Genomic DNA, 25,791 nt, shown 5'->3' with positions numbered 1-25,791 from the left:
ACGGGTTATTCCCAGGGTGCCTGGGCGGCCGCCGACGGCAGAAACACCGGTGCACCAAGCTGCCGGTGCTCCTGGTGCTCCCCACATCCCACAGCCACGGGCCGGACTCTGCCTCTCCACCCTCCTTTATTGTACTGGTAAAACCCAATAACGAGTAAAACCCCATCAGCAGCCACCGCCTGCCCTGGGAGGGCTCCGTGCAGCAGGAATGGGGCGCCCGGGGCCGGCCCCAGCCCCGATCCCCAGCAACCCTCAGGGTTTCTCCAAGCGTGGGTATTTCTTGCGCAGGACGGAGACCTGGTCCTTGAAGAGGACGGGGTCGAGGCGCAGCTGGGAGGACACGAGGGGCATGTAGCCAAACCAGTCCGCCAACTGGTTGAGGCAGTCCTGCTGCTGGGAGAAACGCCGGCCGCCGGCCACCCCTGCCGTGCCCTTCACCTTGGCAGGAGGGGAGCGCAGGGGTGAGGGGCTCCGCTCCCTGGCTGGGGGGGTCCCCACATCCCCCCCCTCGCACCCTACCTGCTGGGGCACGGCCTCCTTGTGCTGCTTCCGCTGCGTGACCTTGATGGGCGGCAGCTTGGTGACGGCGGCCACGAGGACGTTCATCAGGATGTCCTCGCAGGCGGCCAGGCCGTCCACCAGCTCCCGCAGCCCCGCCGGCAGGTACTCCGTGAAGAGGCTGTGGTAGTACCTGGGGAGGGAGCAGGGTGGGGGGCAGGATGCGGCCGAGCCCCCCGCCCCGCCGGCCCCTCCCCGGCCGGGTACCTGTGGTAGAAGGCGGCGGCGGTGAGGACGATGGAGAGCTCGTTGGTCCACCTGGAGGTGTAGCCCCAGCGCCGCTGCTCGGCGTCCCAGAAGTGGCTCTGCGTGGGGAAGCCCACGATGCGCTCGGGGAAGCTGCGCCACACCACGAAGGCAAAGTCCACCTGGGACGGAATGGGGGACAGTGTCACCGGGCTGCGGGGACCTGCGGGAGGGGGCTTCCCCCGGCGGTGTGCCCTGGGCGCGGGGACAGCGGCACCGCTCCCTGCCAGCCCCGCAGTGACCACTGAGCATCCTTCCTGGCTTGGCATGGGGCTTGCCCCAGCGCCACGGAGCTGGGGACCGCGGCACCCACGGCCTCACCTCGCTGGTCGAGAGGCTGGTGTGCTCGTCCAGGCTCAGCACGGCGTCCGTCTGGATGGCCGTGTAGGGGAAGAAGCGGTCGCTGAGCTACAGCGGGGGTGAAAGACAGGTTGGGATGTGCCATGGGGTGGGTGCCCCGGCTCCCTGCCCGTGTCCCAACTCTCTGCCTGCATCCCGGCTCCTCTCACCTTCCTCCTGCCCTGGATGATGGTCAGAGGCACGGTGGTCTGGGGCCATTTCCCACTCGGCGGCGGTGGCTTCTCACAGCTCCACAGCACCAGGATCTGCAGGGGGAGGACCAGCGTGTCTGGGGGTTTTTGGCCGGGCTGACCCGTTGGGGTGTGTTGGTGCATCAGTGTTCGCAGGGGGCCAAGGCCGAGCCCCCCCAGCACCGCAGCGGGACCTGCTCCAACCCAGCTCACCCCAAAACCATCTCACGGTGGTCTGGACCACGATAAACCTGCAGGTGGTCCCACCTCCGTCCCAGCGGGCTGGGGGACAGCTCTGCCCACCCAAGCGTGACACTGTCAGCCACCCCCTCCCACCCCCAACCCCCCCTTTGCCCTTCCCAGCCCGCGGGACCCTGCCCCATCCCTCCCGCTGCCCCCCCGGGAGCTGCACCGAGCGGTGCGGGGCTCAGCACCTGGGCGCAGTACTGGGACGCGGAGACGGCCTGGATGAGCCTGAGGATGGGCTGGGAGAGGGAGCCGGACGGTGAGATGGCCCGGATGAGAGCCGTGAACTTCTCGGAGGGGCTGGAGCCTGAAAAAGGCAGGGAGAGGATAGGCGTTGTGGCATGCACTGAGTTTGCCGTGCTCAGCCAGGGCAGGCGGGGTCCTACCGTGTTGCAGGTAGTAGAAAGGAAAGTCCCCGAGGTGGGTGGAGAAGCCAGGCAGGGCCAGGAGCCCCCCGGGCAGCGTGTTCCAGAGGAAGCGGGAGCGGGAGCGGTGTGGGAGCAGCCGGTCCTTGATGATCTGCCAGAGGCCGGAGGGATGCTCTCAGCACCCCGGCTGTGACCCTGGGGGCTGGGGGGTCCGGGGCGGGGGGCTCACCTCCAGCGTGGTGTGCACGATCTTGTCGACGGAGGAGAAGTACGCGTCCCACAGGACCTGCGTCTGCTGCTGGAAAGCCAGCACGCGCTCGGGGTGGATGCAGCGGACGGCGGAGGGGATCTGTGGCGGCGGGGGGGAGCTGGTCTCGCACCTCGGCCCCCCCAGCCCCCCGGCGGGGTTGCCTTGCCTCCGTGCCGTCCCGGGGGACACCCCGTGCCTGAGGATGCTGTGCCACCACCCCGCTGCGGCTCTGCCACCGCCTCTCCCTGGAGCGGGATCTGGCCCAGGACCCCCCAGGGCTCTGGGTTTGTGGAGGCGCTCAGCACCCCTCCGAGATGGACGATGCCCCAGGGCTGCGGCTGGGATGGGATCCCCTGCTCCGGGCTGGATGAGACCCCCCTGCATCCACCCACGGGAGGGCTGCCAGGCTCGGCTGCGGGGGTTTCACCCCCAAGCTTGACTGGGGGTCCACCACCGCTGGTGTCACTATGGGCGGGTCCCTTGTGTCCGGCATGGGGCAGGATGCGGCCGTGGTACCTGCAGCAGCAGCCTCTCATTGCCCACGACAGCAGCTTTGCCCCAGTCGATGGCCTCAGCGAAGGGCAGCTCCCAGCCGTCGCTCAGCAGCACGGGGATGCAGGCGGCCTGCGGCGGGACCCCACACGGGCTGGGACAGAGCCCCCGGCCCCCGGCGCGGGGTCCCCCCCCGCCGCCCCGTACCTGCAGTGCCTCCAGAAAGCGGAAGGAGCCCAGGCGCCTGCCCCGGGGCACGATGCAGAAGGTGGAGTTGTGCAGCAGCTCCTGGTAGTCGAACCTGGCATGGGAGATGGGGTGGGGGTCAGGCACAGCCCCCTCCCAACCGTGACCATCCCGGGGGGTCTCGCTGGCACCCGGCAAGGCTGAGCATCCCTCCCGGGGGGCACGGGGCCAGCCCAGGGCAGCGTTAGGATTGATCAGGGCTGGTTTTGGCTCTGAACAACCCCGGCTCCGCGGGGCTGGTGGAGCAGAGATGCCCTGGGTGATGGAGGGACATGTCCACGGTCAGAAAGGGAACGTGTGGCAGAGTCAGGAACCAAATTCAGCTCAAAGAGGGGGGTCAGGATGGGACCCCGGTGCCCAGGCAGCGCTTGGCTTTCCATGGTGTTACCCAGCTCCCTCCACCTGCCTGTAATGAAACGCCAGGCAAAGCCAGCGCCCGAAGCCCTGAGCCCGAAACTGGGACGACTCCTCTGCCGTGCCCAGACTTGCTGGGCAGGACCGGCCCTGCCTGCCCTGGCAGCGTTTCGGCAGGGGCAGAGATCGGCTGCCCGCAGGGGTGCAGGCAGTGTGCCCCCCCCGGGCCAGGCTCGCGCCATGGGGCTATGAAAGCCCCTTCTGTGCGGCCGGTGGGGAGAGGCGCATCCGCTGCCGGGTCCCTGCGACCGCGCCGGAAAATCCAATATTGACATTAGGTCGGGACAGACCCCGTCTGTTCCTGCCCATGAGGAGGGAGGGATGGGGCAGCCGGGTCCTGGACGGGCCGGGGGGGACGCGCGTGGTCCAGCTGGGGGGGGCTGCGAGGCCAAAGGGCTGCTTGAAATGTGCTGGTCCCCAGGGGAAGGGTCCCCCTGCGGTGGGGATGTGGGGCTGGTGCCAACCTGGGGGTTGAGGACGTGTCCCCTCCATGGGTGCTGAAGCACCCTGGAGCATCCCAGCGCCCCGGGATGTAGGAAATCAGCCCCAAGGCACAAAGTTTTATGATCAAAGCCTGCCTCCGGATGAACCACCCCACCGTCTCCAATGGATGCCAAAAACCCCACGAGCGCACCCTGCCCCGTGGACACCGCAGCTCCTGGCTGAGCGACCCGCCGGAGGGGCGCGGGCGGCTCAGGCAGGGCCCGGACCCCCCATGAAGCCACAGCAACGACGGCCACATCCCCGGGGCCAGACGCTGCCGGCGCTCGCCCTCGGGGCAGCCCCGCTGCCACCCGCTCCTCCGGGACCCCAGCCCGGCCATGACCACCAGCGCCTCTGCGGGGCCGTTGCCACTGCCGGGCTGGGCGGGCAGCAGGATGCGTCCCGGGAGGCAGAGCAGCCGCGGGCAGCCTCCCCTCGCAGGCAGCCGTCGTGGGGAGGCTGGCGCCGGCCGGGCTGCGGGGCCAAAACCTCCCGATGGAAATACTTTGCTCCTGACGCGCTGCGGTTTCCGGGTAATCACGCCGTCAGGGCTTCCTTGTTTTGTTAGGAGCCGGGACGGCCGCCCGCCGCGCTCCCTCCGCCCGGCCCCTCCATGGCTCTGGCCAGGCACGGTGCCGCCGGGGGACCTGTTGGCTCCAGAGAGCCTTTCCCAACCCGCTTGCTTTAAACCTGGAGCAGCCCGCAGCGGGGCCGGACCACAGTGCTGCTACAAGCCGCCCTTTATCCGGGCACAGAACCGGTTTGTTCCAGGCAGCCTTCCGGGTGCGAGGAGGGTGATGGAGCCCCCAGCAAGGCCTTCCTCTGCTCCCCGTGCTGCCCTCCGCCGCCCCGAGCAAACGGGGACGTCCCCAATGCACCAGGCGAATGGGGCAGCTGGGGTCTCGCTTTGCCAACCGTGGTGTGTCCCCTCCCCGCTGGCCTGTCCCCATCGCCACTCTGCCACTGTCCCAGCCCCGGGTCTGGGGACATCTTCTCCTGGGGCAGGAGGGCATAAACCCCCCACGTGAGGCTGGCAGAGCTGGCCTGGCGCCATGGAGGCGTCGACAGCTTTTTGCCCGGGGGTCCTATGGGGACGAGCAGGATGGCGGAGGCTTGGGGTCACGCACGAGCGCGCTGCCCTGCGCCACGTGTTCCCTGCCTATCTGCTGCCTAAAGCCGTCCTGGGCGAGGTGCAAATCTCCCTGTACTTGCAAACAGCATTAGGGGATTACCTGGGCTGGCGGGAGGGGGATTTCCCATCCCACGGCCCCTCTGCACAGCACGGGGCTGACCTTGGGCCCCCTGCCCCGCCAGCCCGCAGCATCTCCCACGGTCCTGCGATGCCCCATCCCCAAAAAGGCTCCGCCGCAGGGGCTGACCCTGCCGGGCCGGTGGCACCCATCGGACAGGGCCACGCGGTGCCTGAGCCACCCCAAAGCCTTGGTTAATCCCAGCGCCCGCAGCACCCGAGCTCCACTTTTACCTCCCGGCACCTCCTAAGACGCTTTGAGGATGATGCCCAACGTGGCCTCTCCCCATCTGCTCTCTGGCTGGGTGGCTGCGGGGTGTCCCCAGGCAGGGGGACGGGGACCTGCCCATCGCCGGCGGGACGGGGTCTGTGCTTACCGGCGCTGGAGCGGGCAGCTGGTGATGGTCACAAGCAGCGGGACAGGGAGGCGAGGAGCCGGCGTGCGTCCCCGCAGCATGGAGCCCCCCAAACTCACAGAACTTCTTCCCCCCCAGTTTTTCTGCTAAGGTCCATCCCACACTGCTGCCACCACCCCCATTTGTGAGGGGGGACACGGGGGACCCCCCACCCCACCACGTCCGGGTGAGCTCGGGGCCGCCCACGCCGGGATGCCCAATCCCACCAGTTTTGCGGGATTTTTAGCGGAGCCAGTGGGGGGGGGATGCTTGGGCTCATCTCCAAGATAAACATTTATGTTAGGGGAGGGCAGGAGGGGGGAGAAGAAAAGCATCATTCATCAGCGTTAGGAAAAAGGGAAATCGTATTAGAGGCAGCCGCGGCGATTGCAGATAAGAGCCGCTCTCGCCAGATTACTCGAACTTTAATACAGAACAGGAAAGCCCTGAACAACCAGCGCCTCGCTCCCCACTATGGAAATGAAACCCTCATCTCTTTCGGGAGAGCCCAAAGCTTTCCGCCCTCCCCACGCCGGGAGGCCCGGCCACCGCAGACGGGCACGGCTGCACCCCGCAGAGGGGCAGGAGCATTTGCGGGGTGTTCCCCCCACCAGGCCCCCCTTCCCACCCCGTCTCTGACTCACTTTTCGTAGTCGACGTTGTCCTTGTCGCAGCGCGTGTCCTTGTGCTTCTCCCAGTCCTTGCCGTGCTTGCAGGTGGTGAGGGAGACGATGTCCTTCCCGTTGTGGATGTGGTGCAACGCGTTCCTGGTGCTGGAGCCGATGCCGGTCAGGTACCGCTTCCCCTTGAACACCAACAAGTATTTCTTTTTCAGACGGACCGAGTCCTGATACAACCACCCCCTCTCCCCGCCGCGCTGCGGGTGGTCCTTGGAGAAGAGAGGGATGGAGATGTCGAAGCCGGGCCTGAAGTTCTCGGTGTAGAAGCTGGCTTTGGCCAGGATGGCCTGGCCGATATCGAAGCCCAGGTCCTCGGTGTAATTGGGCCAGGTGCCCGAGTAGAGGTTGAAGATGAGGTGGTTACGGCCGCTGTTCCAGAGCGGGAAGCCGCGGATTTTCTCATCGACGTTACGGACGTATTGACCCGAGAGATGGTCGCGGTCCAGCGTGTCGATGCTGAGGATGAAGAGGCAGGCTTCCTCGGGGTTCGGGGTGTAGTAGCGCGAGCGCTCGATGGAGGTGAGGATTTTGCTGTAACTCTCCGAGAGGGGCTGGTCCCTCTCCCGGGGGTAGGTGAAGACTTTGAAGCCGTGCTTCTCGCACCTGGAGAAGTCAAAGCAGGTTTCCATCCGGCATCTGCTGTTCTTGTAGACGCTCAGCCACGCCGCCCGCCGTGCCCGGGGCGATGGCAGCGAGGGGTCCCCATCGCTCTGGAGCTCCTCGGGGTCCGCAAAGCTTTTGAGGAGGGACCGATCCGTCCAGCGGGGCCAGTTCCTCCGGGCTTCGGCTTTCCTCCCGGAAAAGAAAGCGAAACGGCGCAGCTGGTCTCCTCCAAAGAAGAAAAGCAGGAGCCAAGAGGCAAGGAAAGTCAGGAAAATGTATTTCTTCCTGGTCTGCATAGGTTCATGCACGGCCCCGGCTCCTCATCGGGCTCGGACGGGCACCAGAGTCCGGGCGAAAGGCCGACGTCCCGAACCCCAGGTGGGCGGTGGGGTGGCTCCCAGTCCCCAGGGATTGTCCCGTGGCCCTTGCAGCCCGCAGGAGCGTGGGTGAACCCCGCGGTCCTCTTGCTGCCCCCTCCGACCAGGGCTGCGCTGGCTTTTCGGGGCCGTCCCTCTCTCCGGCTGCGGAGCAGAGCTCGGTGCAGCGGCGTCCCGCTCCCTGCCCTCCGGCGCAGCGTTTACTTCTTCGCTGGGCCCCCGTGCCGCGACAATGACAATTCCATCGCCGCTTGGCCCAGCTTCAAATCCCTGGAGAAGGGGAGAGGTCACGCCGTCGCTGTCGCCGTCCTGCCGCCGCCAGCCCCGTCACCGCCAGCGGCTCCCCGCGTCCCCGCAGCGGGACCCCGCTTCCCCAAACCCCTCCTGGGAATAAACCCCCCGCTGCCCCCGGAGCCCCCGTCTCTCGCCAACCTGCTCCCGCCCCGCCGCCAAGCCCGCTCCCCCCGCGTTACCTTCGGGGACGCGCAGCTCCGGGGGGCTTTCGGGCCGCCGCGCCCCGCCGCCTCGACGCGCGGCTCCCCGCGGCCCCGGGCCGCATCCCCGGCCGGGGCAGGCGGCGGAGCAGCCGCCGGAGCAGCCGCCGTGCCGCCCTGCCCGGGCCCTCCCCGCCCGCGGCGCAGCGCTCCCGGGGCGCGGAGGAGCCGCTGCCGCTGCGGGAGGCTCCGCGCAGCCCCGCTCCGGGGCGCGCCTGGCTGGGGGGGGTTGTCCCCCCCTTGTCACCTTGTCCGTCTGTCCCTGCCTTGGGCTGTCTGTCCCCGTGTCCCCCCCCGGCTGCCTGTGCAACACCCCGGCTGCCTGCACCCCTCGTGGCTGCCTGTCGCCGTGTCAGGCCGCCTGTCCCCCCCGCCCGCGGCTGGCTGTCCCCTGTCCGTCTGTCCGCCCCCCCGCCCGCGGCTGGCTGTCCCCTGTCCGTCTGTCCGTCCCCTCCCCCCGGGGCTGGTTGTCCCCTGTCCGTCCCCCCTCCCGGGGCTGACTGTCCCCCTGTCCGTCCGTCCCCCGGGGCTGGCTGTCCCCTGTCCGTCCGTCCCCCCCTCCCCGGGGCTGGCTGTCCCCTGTCCGTCTGTCCGTCCCCCCCCCGCCCAGCGCCGGTGCCCCCGGTCCCTCCCCGGCCGCGGCCCCCGCCCGCCGCTGTCACCCCGCGTTCCCACCCTCACCACCCTCGCCCCTTGGCCCCGCCCACCCGCCTCCCATTGGCCATCCGCGCCCCCGTGGGCGTGGCCCGAGCCGGCCGGCGGCCACGCCCCGCGGAGCCCCCCCCTGCGGCGCCTTCCCATTGGCCGCTGGCCGGGGGTTCCCCGCGCGCCCGGGGTGGGGTGGCCGGGGGGGGGGGGGACAGGGGCTCCGCAGGGTCCCTGCGCCGCCCGCCCGCCCGCTGTGGGACCCCACGCGAGGGGCGTCCCACGTCCCGTGTCACCACTCGCCTCCCTGCTCTGGGGGCGTCCGGTGCCGGGGAGCCCCGAGGGGGACCCCCGAAGGGACGGGGCAGCTACAGGGAAGCAACGGGGCCACGACGGGGCAGCGATGGGGAGCAGGGAGCGGACAGAAACACGGCTGGGGCCGCCTCCACCCGTGACAGCCCCACGCTGCGGGGACACCCGCGGTCACAGCGCGGGGCGGGAGGGACCAGCCCTTCTGCAGCCTGACGGCTCCTGCCTAAGCCAAACCCGGCTCCAGACCCCTCCGCGCACGGGAGCACGGCGCGAAGCCGGGGCCGGGCTGCGGGGGCCGCCCTCCCTCCCGGCCGCCCCCGAGGAGCCCGGCGTGGGCGGGAGCGGGCGGCGGCGGCAGGTCCGGGCTCGCCTCTCCCGCCCCGCCCCGGCATCCCCGGCCGCGCCAGCCGCCCCCCGCCTGCCCCGCCGGCCGGGCAAGCCGGGACGCGACGGGGCGGGGGATCCCATCCGTGGGTGTAACAACCTGGCCGGCCTCAGCCCGCAGGTGGGCCAGCCTCCGGGCTGGATGGGTGCCCGGCACAGGTCAGGGTGCCGCCAGCCCCGGGGGAGAAGGCGCCGGGCACCCCAGGGTGGCCGTGCTGGTGGGTATGGGCTGGGGTCCCCCTCTCCCTGCCCCGGCAGCCGGGTGGGACCCAGGGGACGCACACCGAGTGACGGCCCCGGGGCCCACCCCGTGCCTCAGTTTCCCCATGCACCCGCGGGACCGCGCTGGGGAGCCGGCACGGGCCCGTGTGCGCAGCAGCTGGGTAGGGACGGTTTTTACCAAATCTTTGGATGTTGACTTGCCGGGCCCGGCCGGCTCGGCCCCGCGGGGAGTTAATCCCCGGCCGCGGAGGGGATCACCGCGGGCCCGAGCCGCCTTAGCTGCAGAAAGCGGATTAACCGAAGGACGGGGAGGTGGGGACGGGCAGCGGGGCCCTGGGGCACTGCTGGGGCTCGGGGGGGACACGGGGACAGTCCCCAGCCCCGGGGGGCAGGAGCCCGGCTGGGGTGCAGACAGGGACAGGGCAGCCCCGGGGTCAGGGTGCTGCCCATGGGCACGGCCCCCCACGGAGGGGCCGCAGCTGCAATGGTGACACTGGGAGCTGTGGTTTTGCCCTGGTGGGGCTGGGAGCTGCATCTTGCATTGGTGACACTGGGAGCTGTGGTTTTGCCCTGGTGGGGCTGGGAGCTGCATCTTGCATTGGTGACACTGGGAGCTGTGGTTTTGCCCTGGTGGGGCTGGGAGCTGCATCTTGCATTGGTGACACTGGGAGCTGTGGTTTTGCCCTGGTGGGGCTGGGAGCTGCATCTTGCATTGGTGACACTGGGAGCTGTGGTTTTGCCCTGGTGGGGCTGGGAGCTGCATCTTGCATTGGTGGTACTGGGAGCTGTGATTTTGCATTGGTGGCACTGGGAGCTGTGATGTTGCACTGGGGGCACTGGGAGCTGTGTCCTGTACTGGTGGCTACTGGGAGCTGTAGTCCACGTGCAGGGGTGGCACTGGGAGCTGTAGTGCAGGGCACACTGGTGCGTGCTGGGAGCTGTGACCCGGTGCACTGGTGAATGCGGGGGGGACTGGGGAGGGGGAGAATGGGAGATACTGGGTGCTGGGAGCTGGGGGGCACAGAGGGAAACTGGGAGCTGGGGAAGCCCTGGGAGCTGCGGGGGGGGGGGCACTGGGAGCCGCAGGGGGAGCTGGGGGGGGCACTGGGAGCTCTTGGGGAGCACGGGGAGCTGAGGGTGGAGCTGGGGGGCACTGGGAGCTGGGGGAAGGATTGGGAGCTGCGATGGTAACTGGGAGCGCTGGGGGGAGCACTGGGGGCTGCGGGGAGGGCTCTGGGAGCACTGGGATCTGTAGTTCAGCTGGGGATACTGGGAGGTGTAGTCCGGGGACCCAGCGCATACTGGGAGGTGCGGTCCCAGGCCAGGGCCATGCTGGGAGTTGTGGTTCCGCAGCCCCGGGAGCTGTAGTTCTGCACGGGGGGTGCGGGGCTCTGTCCCCCCGTGTCTTCAGTGGCTCCCGTGGGCGCCCGGGGCTGGCCGGCGGCCACGTCAGCCCCGCGCTGACCCCTTGCTCGCACATCGCCTCTGCCCCCAGCTCTGCGGCGTGCGGCCATCCCCAGCCCTCGGCACCCCGGGGCGCAGGGGGGTCGGGGACGCTGCCCCGCAGCAGGCGAGCCGTGGGGCAGGTCCTGCTGAGCCCCACCGCCCCGTCAGCCCCACCGCAGCGCCCGGGAGAGGAACCGGGGGGTTCATCCCTGAGCAGCCCCGAGGGTCTTCGTGCGTGGGAATTCGGTGGGGTGGGAATTGGGTGCCTGGTTTCTCCTCTTGCTGCAGGTGCGATTGCTGGCGCGGTGCTGGGGGGGATGCCTGGGGTCGGGGCAACGGGAGAGGGGTGGGGGGAGGAGGAGGGATGGAGTCGGGGTCCCCCGGACGGGAACGGACCCTGACGCCATGCCTCTGCCTAGGCTTGGCCGCGGCAGCATGGGGGGGACGCAGTCGCTGGCGCTGCCCCTGGGGAAGGGACCTCACCTCGTGGGCTGCACGGACGTCATGGTGGGCCACACACGGCAGGTACGGGACGGGGACAGGGATGGGGACGGGGACAGGCTTCCATGCCCAGCAGGGTGGCTGCAGCCAGCTGGGATTTGCAAAGGCTGAGCTCACCGAGGACACGGCCACCGCTGCTCCGTGCTGTCCCCGCCGTGTCCCCCGTTCCCCTCTCTCCTGCAGGGGCTCTTCCTCCGCCTCTTCTACCCCTGCCTGCCCCGGGCAGGGGCCGAGCGGCCGCTCTGGATCCCACGCTACGAGTACTGCGGCGGGCTGGCCGACTTCGCCCACCGCAGCCGGCGCTGGTGCGCACCCCTGCTTGGCGTCGCCGTTGGTAAGGGGGTGGCCAGCACCCCGTCCCCCATCCCGGGTGCTCCCCCGTCCCCTGGGCATCCGCTCCCTTAGCGGGGTTCGGGGACACCAAGCCCGTCCCATCTGTGCTCAGGGGAGCTGGGTGGCAGGGATGGCGCCGAGCAGGGACCCGCTGCAGCAGCAGTGTCCCGGTGCTGTCTCCCACCTTTTCCTGGGGGTTTCCCTTCCCCGCAGGCTCCTGCAGAGTGCCGGTGAGCTGGAACGGGCCTTTCAAGCCCTGCAGCAGCGGGTACCCACTCATCATCTTCTCCCACGGCCTGGGAGCCTTTCGGTAGGACGGTCCCCGAGCGAGACTGGGGGTGCTGAGCCCCTGCTCAGGGCTGGAGCCAGGACGGGGACCGGGGTGTCCTGGGCCCCCCGGGGCGCCGCTCGGACCTGCCTTGCGCTGGCGGGGCAGCCCTGACCCCGCTCCCCCCGGCTCCCTGGCAGCACCCTGTACTCCTCGGTCTGCTCGGAGCTGGCATCCTGGGGCTTCGCGGTGGCGGCGCTGGAGCACAGGTGGGTGCCCCCGTCCCCGCCGAGTTTGGCAGCCGTGAGGGGCAAGCGATCCCGCCGGCGCCTCCGACGCGGCTCCCCGTCCGCCAGCCGGGCAGGACGGGGCTGGCGGGGCATCGTGCCCCGGGGAGCTGCCGGTGCCCCCGCGACGCGCTGCCTGCCCTCCTGCCGCCGCAGGGACCATTCTGCCTGCCTGACGTATTTCTGCACGGCGGAGGCTGGGAGGGAGGAGTGGATCCCCTACCGACGGGTGCCCCAAGGGCAGAAGGAGTTTTATTTCCGAAACAAGCAGGTACCAGGGTGGGGGGTTAAGGGTGGGCACCCGGGAGGCGTCAGATCCCTCCTGCAAGCCGAGCTGGCTCCCCGCGCCTGGGGCCTTCATCTCCTGCCCTTCCCAAACGTGTACCGCCGTGATGCCGGGGCTGCGCCTTCTCCTTGCAAGCTGAGAAAAATCTGTGCAACCGGTTTATCTCCGGTTCATGGGGTTTCTCTGTCTGGCTCCAGCTGAGCCCAGCAGGAGCCGGGCTGGGCTTTGCCGTGTCCCTGGATGCTTAACGTCACCTGCACTGCAGGCAGAGACGGGCTTTCTGCCCAGCCCAGCGCCACGGGCTGGCGAGGCTCCGGACCGGCTGCCGGGTTTCTTCACGCTCTGATTTTTGTCTCTCCGTGATTACCCCGGGCCAGCTGCTTGCTGGGGAGCAGGAAGGGTTCCTGCTGAGCCAGGCTCCCCCTGCTCCTTTCTGCCTCGTTTAAAAGGACAACATCGAGTCGAGATTTGTCGTAGAAAAGCTCTCTAGGAAACGTAGTGGTTGGAGGTGCTTTTGGCAGTCTTAAATCACCTCCCAGCCTCTTATTTTTAGGTATGCGTTGCCTCACGATGTGTTGCACAAACAAGGGCAACAGTTTTCATATAAAGATGAAGCCATGAGCCTGAATGTTGAGGGTGAATGAGAAATAAATTATAAATAGAGGGAAAGGTTGCATCCGAGTGCTGCGGTTTTAGAGGGACGAGCCGGGGGGACGTCGGGGGAGGATCTGGCCCCAAACCTGCGGGGTTGGGAGTGGGGTTAACCAGGGAAGGGGCAACTCTCGCTCCCAGGTTCATCAGAGAGCGGAGGAATGTGTGCGAGCGCTCCGGCTCTTCAAGGACATCAGCAGTGGTAAATCTGTCCCGAACGTCCTTCACCAGGACTTTGATCTCTCTGTGCTGAAGGTATCAGGGTCTGTCTGTCCTGAAGGTATCGGGGTCTGTCTGTCCTGAAGGTATCGGGGTCTGTCTGTGCCGAAGGACCAGCCAGGGGGATCGTTTGGCTGATGGGGGGTCCGGCTGCCCTTTGCTGGCAGCATCAGTCCTTGTTCTGTGACACTTTTCCTCTGGGACAAGCAGGGGCTTTGCGGAGGCACAGCCTTCCACGTCTCGGCTTCTTGGTGCCTCTCCTCCTTTTTCTCCTCCATGCGTGCCGGGGAAGCCGGGTCGCATTGCACCGGCGGTGAAAACGGGACACGGCATCCCTTGCAGAGGGCAGAGCAGTGGGGCTTTGCTGATCTTCCCTCGGTGTTTTCTTCCCTAATCAGGGACCTTCTGCAGCGAGGTTTGGGCACAGGCTCCTCAGCCTTCTCCTTTTTGCAGGACAGCGTTGATCTGACCAAAGTCGCCATCGTGGGCCATTCCTTCGGCGGGGTGACAGCAGTGCTGGCCTTGGTGAAAGAGCCCGGCTTCAGGTGAGCCGCGGCAGGGCCGAGGAGCTGCGGGAAGCTCCGGCGACACGCGGCTCATCCCGGTGGGAAGGGAAGCCGCGGCGTGGGCAGCAGTGCCGGGCGTCCGTCCCGCTGCAGGTGCGCGGTGGCTCTCGACGCCTGGATGTTCCCCCTGGAGAACGTGCTGTACTCGGAGGTGCTCAAGCCCGTGCTCTTCATCAACACCGAGAAGTTCCAGACGCCAGAAAGCGTTGCCAAAATGAAGAGGCTGAGCTCCAGAAACAGCCAGACGAAGATTATAACCATCCTGTGAGCCAGGGGCTGGGGCACCCACCCGCCGGTACCCTCCTGGGAGCACCTACGAGCTGTGTCCCAGCCGGAGGACCCCTCCCCAGCTCCCACTGAAGCAGATCCCTTCCCTGTCCCAGGGGATCCGTGCACCGGAGCCAGACCGACTTCACCTTTCTCACTGGGAATCTCATCAGCCGCATCTTGGGCGTGAGGGGGACCCTCGACCCCTACAAGGCTCTGGACATCACCAGCCGGGCGGCTCTGGCCTTCCTGCAAAGGCATCTCGGTACGGCGCGGGGCGGAGGGCGCCTTGGCCGGGGGCTCGGGGGAGCGCGAGAGCTCCCCCGCTTGCAGGGGGCTGCGGGGCAGCCGCTGCCTCCCGGGGCTTGGCTTTGGTGCTTCCCATCCCGCTGCACAAAGCAAAGGGGTCCGGTGGCTGCTCCTCCTTCATGCCCGGAGCCGGGCTGATAATGGCTGTGCTAACCCCGGCACCATCTCTGCCCCGTGCAGACCTGGAAGAGGAGTTCGATCGATGGGACAACCTCCTCGAAGGCGTCGGAGACTCGGTGGTTCCAGAAGCGCCGTTCTGCCGCTCCAACCTGTAGCCTGCTCCGAGGTCGCCGGTGGGAGCGGGAAAGCGGCTGCTTCTTGTCTGAAATGAGCCGTGCAGGAGCCAGCCTCCCAAGGGCAGGGGGACCCACGGGGAGAGCAGGACCTGGGGACCACGCTCATAAGATGTCTGGTGGCCGGGGTGCTGCCCGAGCGCGCCAGGAGAGCCCTGCCTGCCCAAGCGCTGCCTGCAGTGGCTGCTGCCTGCAGTGGCTGCTGCCTGCAGTGAGGGCTGGGGGGCTAAGGGAATAAAATCCTCGGGGACAAAGACTGAGTTGGCTTCGCTTGGGCCCGAGGTGAGGCCCTTCTTGCACGCAGCGGGCAGGTGGGCATCGCTCCCGCGCTGGGCCTGGCTGGATCTGCTGCAGCTGTGGCACATCTGGCAGGAGCAGGCAGGGGATTGTTCGCCGTGGGCTGGGGGTAGTTCAGCCACGGCCAGAAGAACCAGCGCAAAGAGATGCAGCAGCAGGGCTCCAAGCGCAAAGGTAATGAAAATCGTATCGTCGTCCTGGAAAACTGGCCAGATTGCTGATTCCACACCTAAAATCTGGGGGAAAAAAGAAAAAGGGGAGGGCTGGAAGTATCTCTGAGCACCCCAGCAGCACAGGAATGTGAAATGGGGACTGAGATCAGCCCCGGGGATGGAAGGAAAAGAGCCCAGCCTGGTTTTGCAGCATGAAGAGCAACACTGCTGCAAACAGGCCCGTGTTGGCGGTGGGAATAAGGCACTGTGGAAGTACCTACAGCACATTCCTGGGTAACACAAGAGACGTTGGAGCAAGGGGTGCTTTTTAAGGGGGGTCTGACCCTCAGCCATCCCGAAGCAGGGCTGAAGCCAGAGGAGCTGCACGGATTTACCCCACCGGAGACCCTCCCCAGGGTCCTCGCTGGCACCGCGGCCGGAGAGGCGGCAGGCGGCCCTGGACGCGCCGCCTCGGCAGCTGCTGGGAAGGTCCGGGCTCCTGGCACACCATCTGCTTTTGCATTGTCCCCGCCGTCGGCGCGGGATTCCTGCTGGGGGACGGCAGCGGCAGCCCTGGCTTTGCTTCACCTCCTGCCATCGCGGAGAGAAGCTGCTGCAGACGACAGCGCCCGGTGCCGCGCGGAGGCAGGATTTCCTGGGGCGCCGAGGCCGGAGGAGACGGGGTTTGGGCGGCACGTGCTATTCCTCACCCAGCGACAGCGGGTTAGCGGGCGCCAGCAAAGCCCTTCTCCCAGGGGAAGAAAAGGGAACGGAAAAGCAGCATCTCGCTCCTCCAGTGCCCGAATTGTTTGTGTCGCCGTGACGGCCACGTCCTCGCCTCGCTGGTGGCCCCCGGCCCCCCTTAGTCGAGCGCGGGTCCTCGGGCTGAGGACGCTCCGGGATGGCCTCGGGGGGACGGCGCAGCGCTCTGCAGCAGCAGGGAGGACATCTCTCAACGTCTCCTCCGCTCTCCAGTGACACAAAGGACTGACGTGAACGGGACCGCAAGACCCCGGTGCTTTTGAGCCTTCCAGATACTTGGGTTTTTTTAATTGTTTTACACCTAAAACACCATCTCTAGCACTGGGAGCAGGCTGGGGTGTGGGAACCGAGCCTCAGGACCGCTCGGTTGCGATGCTGAGGGGGGGGACACACGTTCAAGGTCGATGTATGCGATGAATGGTGTGGCTGAGCCGGGGGGGCAGAGCCCGTCAGGTCCCGTTTTAACAGTGAGAGACAGTGACTGGTGCAGAAATCAAATCCCATTTTCCTCCTCGAATTAGCACGGCTGGGGATCTGCGCTGGCAGCTACGGGCGAGCAGCCTGGTCGTGGCTCCGGCGCGGCACAGCTGAGGCAGGCTATAAATTCTGCAAGACGTATGTAAAGGCTTTCGGGAAGGGGGTGGCAGAAACCCACTGACCTCAGAGGGTGGCTCTGACATTCGTTAACCCTTCGGTTCACAGAAAGCTGCTTATTCCCATCCCCGGTGCCCGTGGGGCTGGGGACGAGAGGAAGCAGGCAAATGTCCTTCTGCCCGGCCCTGCATCCCGCCCGGGGGCTGCTCCCCGCTCCGCAGCCGGTTCCTGCACCTTCTGTTCCCGGTTGCCTTTGTGCCTCTGGAGGAAAACCCCGCCAGAAGAGGAGAGTTCAGAAGAGCCCCGGGGTCACTCGGGCAGGGCAGACACCCTCTTTCCTCTGCTCCATCGGCCCCTCTCTGCTCTCTGCGGGATGTGGTGGTGCAGGAGCCCTCTCCGAGCATTTTCCTCCCTCATTGACTCGCTGCATCTGCTTTAAAATCCGGCCCGGGGCCATCTCTTCAGTCAGGCTCCCCTTGCAAGCAGCACTTTCCTCCAGAGCCCCATTACATGCTCCAGCCTCGAGGCCGGAGGCAGCGTGCATGAAAGATGCAGCACAAATCCCCGGCGTAGCAGGCGAGGAGGGTGTTTTCCACACATCCCAGCTTGCTTGGATTGCTTTGCTGGGCCTGAGAGGTCGGGAAGAAAGGAGCTGGGACAGCTCTGCCAGGGCCAGCGTTTCCCAGGCCAGCCACGGGCAGGGACAGAGCATCGTTCCCTGCCACCCGCCCGCGCCAGCGGCCGGAGGGGAGAGCCCTCCGGTATTTGGGGTGGCCCGGGCGGCTCCGGGCTTGCCTGTGCCACGCTGGCGGGTTTTCTGGCACACAGCAGGAGTTAAGGCTTAGCCTGGTGTGCCATCTGCCACCGCAGCCCGCCGGCACCGGCTCTGGGTTGCCGTGTCCTTGCAATGCGGAGGTTCGGGTTTGGATGTGAACTCGCTGGGTTTTATACCCATAAATCCCCCGTATTTTATCCACGGGGGGACTTTGCTCCTCAGGGACATGGGAAGGAAACACCGACGGCGTTGCCTCGGGGGTCGGCACCCGGGGCCCCTGCCTGCAGCCCGGCCGAGCCCTGCCCTGGAGGGCTGTGCGTTGGAAAGAGTTCACTTCCAGCCAAGCATTTCAATGTGCCTGATCTGCTTTAATATTCAAACTGGTGGCTTTAAAAATTAAAAAAAAAAAAAAAAAAAAGCTGCCCATTTATATTCCCCTCACAGCTGTGCTTGCAGCATGGCTGGGGTATGAATGGATGCATTCCTCTTACCCACGGCTTATCTCCGCACAGCAACCTCCGCGCTCTGACCGGCTTCGGCTTCAAAGCTTTCCACTCTCCGGGCTGAAATCCGACAGCGTCAGCACAGACCCGGCTGGGAGCTCTTAGCATCTCAGAGCTGAGAGTCTTCTTCTCCTCCTCCCCACCCCCAGCGCGTCCTGCCTGCGGCTGCCTCCCTCCTGGGAAGCCCCTTGCAGCCGGCAGATCCCTCCCCATCCCGCCGCACACGCAGGCAGCAAACTGGAGTCACCAGCTCCAGCCTGCCGCAGCGTTTGCTGCCGCTCAGAAAAAAGCCTCATTTACTCAATTGAAGCTTCCCTGTTGATTTAATTAATGCAAGTTGAGACATGTGTTAAAACCTCCTTGTAATTACCGTCACACTTACTGTCGTGGGTTTTTTTCCCTTTTTCTTGTATTTTTAAGGAAAATACTAAGGCCTGGGTTCACAACAGCTTAGAAAGGTCCGCGGCCCTGCAAGCTGAGCCCAGTGCGTGCAGCGAGAACCGCGCGAGCTCTAGTAGAGGAGCTCGGTGTCGGGCCGTGGGCTGCGATACCAGCCCCGAAAACCAGCGCGGATGCAGGTGCGGCGCTGACCCCGCTCCCAACCCAAACCCGGGCAGCACCCGCCTGAGCAGAGTTCCTTAGATCCCTTTGGTTGGTGAGTATATGCTTGGTTTTATGTTGGTTTTTCTATTGGCAAATCAAAACTTGGCTCTGGGTGAAGTTCTGAAGAAAAATCAAGTTTCTTAATCTCCGAAGCGAATTGTTATCATCTAATTCCAGGCTGCCTTGAGCTGAAAACCCCGGATGCTCGCAGCCAGGAGGGATGCAGCTCAACGTTGTCGTCTTCCCAAGCACCAGTTCCTCCCGCGCGGGGCTACAGGGCAGGACCAGGGCTTTGCCGGGCGGGCAGATCCTCGGGATCCGGCGCAGGGCACGTGCTTGCCGGCTTCGAGCTGCGATGCTGCAGGGCTGGGCTGCAGGCGTGATGCTTGCTGAGTTCCCTGGCCTTCAAAATGCAATGCCGCGGGCCACGAGGGCTCCTGTTCTCTCAGCCAGCAGCATCAGGGGTATTCTGAGGGCACAGCTGTGGTTTTGACAGTTTTCACTCTGCAGCAGAAGCCCCGTTTCAGGCTGGAGCGGTCTCTTGCTGACCCTAGAGATGATTCCTGACTAAACGGGAAAAAAGGGCTGAGAAGGGAAACTGAGGTGCTGGAGGAGAGAAGGGGCTGCGTGAGGTCTCTCTAGTTCCAGGCTACTCTGAAAAAGCCCCTGAAACAGATTGGAGAGCTTGGGTTTGGTCGATATCCAGATTTCCCCCATTTTAGGAAGGACTGGCTGAGCTCAGCCCCGCGGATGCTGGCTCCTGCTTTGCGCAGAGGGGGGAGCTGGGTGAGGCAGGCACCCCAAATGCCCCATCCTCCTTTTTAACCCTTTGGCCTACGTCTTCACCCCAGACTGGGGTGCGGGGAGGTGCTGAGACTGTCAGCACCCCTCCCCGGTGAGACGGCGGCACCGGCCCCCCCAGCCCGCCCGCTTCAGGATGCCTTCGTCTCCTCGCGTTGATAGCGGCTCCCTAACGACATTCATCACGCAGGGCCCGGGTTGGGGTTTTTTTGTGTGGTTTGTTTTTTTTTTTTTAATTAAAATGAAGCACTTTTATGTTGGCAATCGCAACGTAAGCGTGTCTCTCCGGTTATTGATTTCAGCGTACGGCAGCAGTTTGCTGGTTTATTGCATAAAAGACAGAGATGTGTTTTGCCTCCAGAAAGGCTGGCTTTGTTTGCCTGTTCTCACAGCTGCAGTGAATGTGTCTGGTCTTTTTTCCTTTAATATATATGTTGATATATTATGAACTCAAATTAGTGGGGGAAAAAGGGATCAAACAGCACTGAGCAAATGTGAGGTGCAGGTATTGTTTCCACGCTGGTATTGCTGAGCGATTGCAGGCAGCGGGTGAAGAGCCAGCGGGACGGAGCAGGAATTAACCCATTTTGATGCAGAATTGGTGGTGGAGATGAGAGGGGAACTGCTCATTCTCCTGAGAGGATCTGACATGCAAAAGCATAGATCTGGACCTCCTTGTCCAACTGAAGTCGAAAGGTGCCATAAAAGAAAAGCCCAGACTCGTTTCCTCGGCTCACGAATCCTGCGGGAAGAGGCACGTTTTATTCTGCCCACGGTGTCTGACAGATCTCGTCCACAAGCAGCACCTATAGATATTGCCACGGAAAAATTAGCTGTGGCTGCTGCACGGGGCAGGTGGGGACCTCCTGCGTTACCTGGGCGCGGGGCTGGATGCAAGGGGGACCCTTCAAAATCCTGCCTTTCGATCTGAATTCTCCCTTGCGCTGTCCGTCTGGAGCAAGCCAGGCGCTTGGGAATTGCAAACCCCCCTGCTCCCCAGGCGGCAGATCTCTCTGAAAAATAAATAAAACCTGTTACCGTGTGGCTGCACAGTGATTTTGTCAGTGAAACAGCCTTGATAGCAAGCGGCCCGAGAGCTGTGCACTGAGCATTATTTTCAAATTTGCTGTTAGGGGGAACAGGCTCAGTCTGGGGGCCGTTACAAGCTCATTCATATGGTTTATTTGACATCGGGGAAGTCATATTCCTTTAAGAGGATTTCCATCCCTGAACTCCTCCCATCATGACACTTCCAAGCTACATTTTGTCTTGAAAGGGTGGGAGTATTTTTAACTATATCACGCCAGGGAAGTATTAATAGCACAATAGGCTTGCTGAGCTGCTGGTAGAGCTGAGTCCATATTTTAAATTCAAGGAACTAATTAGGAACTGGGGAATAATTAGTGCTATACCCAGCTTTTCTTTCCCCCCACTTAATTTTCAAAGAGCCAAAGCAAATGTCTTTACTGGAATCTTCTATGGCTGTTGAATATTTGATGGCTTCCCCACGCATTGCTATTCCATGTGGTTGTCAAAATCCCGCTGTCGCCTTTGCTGTATCGCAGCTGAAATGGCTGACTCTGACACTTTTGAAATCTAATTAGTGCATCTCCTGTTGGCTCACATGCAAACCCCCCCTTCTTCGTGCTTCTCTCCCAGCCACTCGCTATCGCTGGGCGATGCGGCTCTGTGCAGCGCAGTTATTTTTGCACCCTCGGCAGCGAGTTGTTTACGGGCTTCCTTGAATAGCAAAGCTCTTGGTGCTCCATATGGGAAATGCAAATTCGTGGACTCCGGTTGGGAGCAGAAAGGGAAAAGCAGCGAGGAGGCAGAGAAATGGGTTGAGGCTCCGGGCTCGTTTGGGAGCTACGGGAGCAAGGAGCGGGGGAAAACGATGCCAGGCGATCTCCCGGCCAGCTCTCATCGCGCGTTTCTGGACGCGGCGGAGGTGGGAGCCGGCATCCACGTAGATCTGTCCTTATATTTGGCAGGTGGCTCCCAGGAGAGCACAGCTGCGCGCTCAGTGTCTTGGAGGATCTGCTGGTGCCCTGGAGAAAACCACCAGCTCTGAAATCGTACCCGCTGTTGGGAGCGTCTGTGATAGCGCTCCTCGGTGTGAAGGCTCTAATAATAGTTGGGCTTGTGCTGAAGCCTTTTTCTCACTCTTGCCTCTCCCCTGCCATCTGTTTTCAAGAAACTTGTGGAATTCATGTCACTGAGCTCTTAGCCGAATTTATCGGAGGGGCAGAGACAGGCTCACAAAGCTAAAAGCTGGGAGAGAAGACTAGTCAGAGCTGCAGAAGTAGTTTGATCATGTAAAACCTCATTTTGTTAGGAAACAAAGAACGGAAAGCATGCCAGGAGAGCTACCAGCAGGCTGGGAAGGGAATTCTGCTGTTCCTTGCCCAGGGTGAATCGAAGGCAGAGATCACTGTTTAGGAGAAAGACCAGATCTCCTTCAGCATCCTGGCTGCGGCCAGGACGACGGGGCCCGTGTGTGGGTACCGCAGCCGCTGCCCTTACTTCGGGGTCTGTCACCATTTCAGTGTGCTGGAGAGCGTTTTGCAAGGGGAGCAGGGCGCTTGTGGGGCCTTTGTCTGTAGTTCATTAGAAGCTTGCGTAATTTTTCTACTCTAGAGCCTTGTCAGCCCTCATCGCCCTGGTATTTGGATATCATGCAGTACAGTGCTATGACTGCGTTTGAAGAGGTGAGTATGACATTTCAGGGTTACGTTGCCCCAGTATCAACGCAATTAATTTATATTTTCATCCCTCCTGCTGCAGGCGCAGTCACCATCTGCGGTGAGTGCTTTTACTTGTCTCATTGTATGGAGGAATTCAGTGAGTTCGAGTGAATTTCTCAAAAAACGAACTAGCAATGGAAGCCAGGCGCCCTGTCTGATTCGAAAAAACGACATCGTTCCCAACAGCACATCAGCACGTGGAAATTTGTTCAAAAGGGAACATTTTCTTAACGATGTTTTTCAGCATAAATATGATATCAGCCTAAACACCTCCAGTAAACAAATACCAATTACCTTAAACGTTTCTTGCCTGTGGAAGAGCTTTCGCTGTGAGGGAGACGCTCCCTAAAAGTCTTGGTTTATTCTTCATTTTGCCACGGACTCCTCGTGCATTTGGATTAAATGCACGACTGCATTTGGATAAAAATGTATTTTTATACGAGATCTTTGCAGCCACTCGTTTTCTTGCGAGACCTCTGTCAGGCAGCAGCACGTCCGTACAGCCGGCGGGAAGATGGGAAAGCTGCGGCGTGGAGAAAAATTTGCCAAATATTCATACAAAGGCTGAGAAACAGGGACAGAAAGAAATCTTGTAGCCTTTCTCTCTACCTCTGAGTGCAAGTTTCTTTCAAATTACTGTCTCCTCTAGCGGGTTATTTATTAAATCAGTTAAACTGATTGACTCAGGCCAAATGGTATATTGGATTTCTAGTTTTGAAATGAACTTTGCTAATGCAGTGACTGTTACCAGTCTCGGCAAATACTTGCTAATATTACGTACCAAGGTGCTTTAAAACATTCTCTGATTAACAAATAAGCTGTCAGTCCATCCACCACGGGTGCTTAAGGGTGGCAATTTATTACTCAGGAAGCACGTTTCCTTATTGGAGATTAAATATTTTTGCAAGTTAAAAGAGCTGCCGTGGGCTGAGTTGTCACCTAATTGTGTCAGTCTCTTTGTGGGGTATTTTGATAAGCACATCAGAGGAGACGCTTTAATCTTTATGCTAAATCTGATCACGTCACGTCCTAAATTCACACGTACAAGGAATCCTCCCGACGAGCCCCTGCCTTACCTGTTTCCCTGCGAGCAGAGCCTGCTGACCCCAAGCCGAGGGGCCTCGGGTTTGGCTGTGCTGGGAACGAACCCCCCCGAGCAACCGGTGGGCAGCTACAGCCGTGGCCGCCAGCCCCACGAGGGCAACGCTTTTACGTGGGTGCAGTTATCACCGGCTCGGAGGCATCATAGCCGCTGACCCTCAGAGCCGGTCGTATCCCTAATTTATCCAGCCTTTGTCCCTTTCTGCCCTGGGAATCTCTCTGCAGGTTCTGCTGTCGTCCTTTCTTTTCCTCAGGATGCACAAATTCATCCGGCTGATGTGGCTAGATTTGGGTTTGAAATGGTATCTTCCTTCTCGAACCCCATTTTGGGGCTAAAGAGCGACGTGTCCGAGGAAATTTCTCATACTGGCGCTTGCTCTTTTTTTGGAAAAACTGGGATTACAGCAAAAAGCTCTTGTTGGTGATAAGGAATCCAGTAGACAAAAACTACCACAGCCACATGCTGCTAGGCTCGACGAAAGAAGAGTCTGTTTAGAATCGCAGTAGATGTGTCGATAAACACAAATCAAATGCAAATTAAATAAAAGCTTTTCATATACTCCATTCTCCTTGAGATCAGACAAAAATAAATGCCACATAAACAAATGAGTTTTATGAAATGTTCCAAAAATAAAACCACTCTTGCAACGAGGCCAAAAATGAGATCGTCTCCATGCCTTTCCAGCTGCTAAGAGCTGTTACTTCTCTTTGTATCTCAATAATACTCAAAGATTTCAGTTTAAACTGAAACCAGTTGTGGCAGGTGGTGTAAAGAGGTTGCTGAAGAGCCTCAGCCGAAGTGACACGGTGTGGAAAATGTCAGAGCTGAGGACAGATCCCGCATCTCATTTGCTCAGCGCCTCTCGTCAATAAACCGCGTTGCCTCTTACACAGGAGAGTTCTTATCTGAAAGAAATATTTTTGGCTTTAAAGCTGATTTGCAAGAGAAGGTAAGTTACCTTCCGGCCTTTTTTTTTTCCCCCTCTCTTTCTTTTTCCTTGTCCCTGTAAGAAGCCCAGGAAATAAGATGGAAAGCGCTGCCAACAGCCCCTGCGTGACTGGTAGCGTTATCTCAGCCTGCGTCCCTTCTTCAAAAGCGGTAAATGCTGTTTCATCCCCATCTCTCCAGGGGGTGAGGGCTGACGAAAGGCGGTCACGCAGGTACCAAACAAAAAGCTCCGAGCCCAGGAAGCCTTGTTTCCTCGGGGAAATCCTGAGATCATCCCAGGATAAGCTCATTGATTTTACTAAAAAGCATTAATATTAAAGCATCCAGCACACTGTTGGTCTACATGGATGATAATTAATAAGTGATAAAGTAAAACACAGGCTGGTGGCATGGTCTCTTGGCTGCTTTGTCTTCCAGCGACATTTAATGCAATTTAATCCAAGCACTCAAGATGTTTCATTTAAAAACATGTGTGTCGCCTGTGATATCTATGCATACACCGCTGGTATTCGGCCAGGAACCCCGTGAATGTACCAGGCGTGATCCTGAAGGGCCAAGCAGCCCGACCATTTTGAATCTGAAATCCCTCCAAGCCCACAAAAAGGCTCTACCACGCTGCTGGAAAATGGCTCTTCCCATGCCCAGCGAGCCACTCCGGCAGAAACCTCTCCCAGTTCTAGCAGCTCGGCGGCTGGATGTGGTTTCCATGGAAATAGACGTCAGATCAGCAAAAAACAGGGCAAGTGTTTAAAATAATCTCTGTTTTGAAAGCTTTATGCGTTTCTGTCACAATATTAACCTTCCTCAAGGTAGGATTTTTTTTTTTTTTGGTGCAAAATCCTTGTTTTTAAGAGTGTGCACAACAAGGGTGAGTCCCCTCAGAAAAGCCCTTTCTTCGGTGTTACGGTACGGAGACTGCTGCGGTGGGCTTGCATCGTAGCGGAAGATTTGTGCTGTTCTCCGGCCATCTGCCTTTTGTGCGCTGGCTCTTGGTGTAACTCAAGTGACTGTGGCGTGGAAGCCACCACGGGAATTGTACCGAAGTCATTTGTACGGAACGGGCGAAAACGCAGCCAGTTCATTTAAAGCACATTTGCGAGCAAACCACTTATCTACGCTTGGCCATAGCGTTATCTTGGGAAGGGAACTGCTCCCGATGCAGCCCGCAGGACAAGGACGGATCATCGTTACGTGGCCGTTGTATACGTGCTATGGCATCCGCATGAGCGATGGCTTTTCTGGATGTGCTTTGGCTCGCTGGTGTCACCCCAAGGGAGCGGGTGGCCATGTGGCTGTCCCCGAAACACAGTGCCGAGGGCTGTGGGGCCGACGCGTTGTCAGACCCACAGATCCTCTTTGGGGTTGGCCTGTGGTGGCCGTGACCCTGAGGTGGCCAAAGGAACATGGTGGTCACCTTGAGGATGACCGAGAGCCCCGAGGTTATCGTGGCTCTGAGATAACTGACGGGCCCTGAGGTTACCATGCCCTCAGGTAGCTGGCCATGGCCCTGAGGTGACCGTGGCCCCGAGGCAAGCGGCCATGGCCATGAGGTGACCATGGTCCTGATGTAAGTTGCGATGCCCTTGAGGTGACCGTAGCCCTGAGGTGACTGAGAGCCCTGAGGTAGGGGGGCTGTGGCTCTGAGGTGACCATGGCCCCAACATAAGTGGCCATGGCCCTGAGGTGACCGTGGCCCTGAGGTGACCGTGGCCCTGAGGTAAGTGGTCATGGCCATGAGGTGACCATGGTCCTGAGGTGACTGAGAGCCCTGAGGTAGGGGGCTGTGGCCCTGAGGTGACCGTGGCCCCAAGGTAAGTGGCCATGGCAATGAGGTGACCATGGCAATGAGGTGACCATGGCCATGAGGTGACTGTGGCCCCGAGGTAAGTG

General features: G+C 62.1%; 2 protein-coding genes across 5 annotated transcripts; one reads left to right on the top strand and one right to left on the bottom strand.

Annotated features, from left to right (window-relative positions):
- Nucleotides 1-117: 117 nt before the first annotated feature.
- On the bottom strand, nt 118-7,975 carry EXTL1 (exostosin like glycosyltransferase 1). 4 transcript variants are annotated; one of them, XM_082329597.1, is made up of 12 exons: nt 7,611-7,975; nt 6,122-7,407; nt 2,898-2,991; nt 2,715-2,822; nt 2,178-2,297; nt 1,967-2,099; nt 1,769-1,887; nt 1,314-1,409; nt 1,126-1,212; nt 766-926; nt 520-691; nt 118-438 (listed from the first exon to the last, which is right to left on the bottom strand). In XM_082329597.1, the coding sequence occupies exons 2-12, from the start codon at nt 7,054-7,056 to the stop codon at nt 253-255; spliced, it is 2,211 nt and encodes a 736-aa protein (XP_082185723.1). In that variant the 5' UTR covers nt 7,057-7,407; nt 7,611-7,975; the 3' UTR covers nt 118-252. The 4 variants fall into 4 exon arrangements, with proteins under 4 accessions (XP_082185723.1, XP_082185722.1, XP_082185721.1 ...); XM_082329596.1 differs by having other exon boundaries at nt 2,715-2,991; XM_082329595.1 differs by having other exon boundaries at nt 118-691.
- A 3,100-nt stretch (nt 7,976-11,075) lies between these two features.
- PAFAH2 (platelet activating factor acetylhydrolase 2) lies at nt 11,076-14,602 on the top strand (the record flags this gene model as incomplete). Its single annotated transcript, XM_082329613.1, has 10 exons — nt 11,076-11,165; nt 11,325-11,475; nt 11,688-11,784; nt 11,943-12,011; nt 12,186-12,300; nt 13,108-13,221; nt 13,639-13,730; nt 13,845-14,015; nt 14,135-14,283; nt 14,508-14,602. 10 exons carry the CDS (start codon nt 11,076-11,078, stop codon nt 14,600-14,602), a joined length of 1,143 nt encoding a protein of 380 aa, XP_082185739.1.
- Between the last annotated feature and the right edge of the window lie 11,189 nt (nt 14,603-25,791).

The sequence above is a fragment of the Platalea leucorodia genome (genome assembly GCF_965183815.1).
Source record: "Platalea leucorodia genome assembly, chromosome: 18".
Classification (NCBI taxonomy): domain Eukaryota; kingdom Metazoa; phylum Chordata; class Aves; order Pelecaniformes; family Threskiornithidae; genus Platalea; species Platalea leucorodia.
This window is presented reverse-complemented; position numbering and strand designations above follow the sequence as displayed.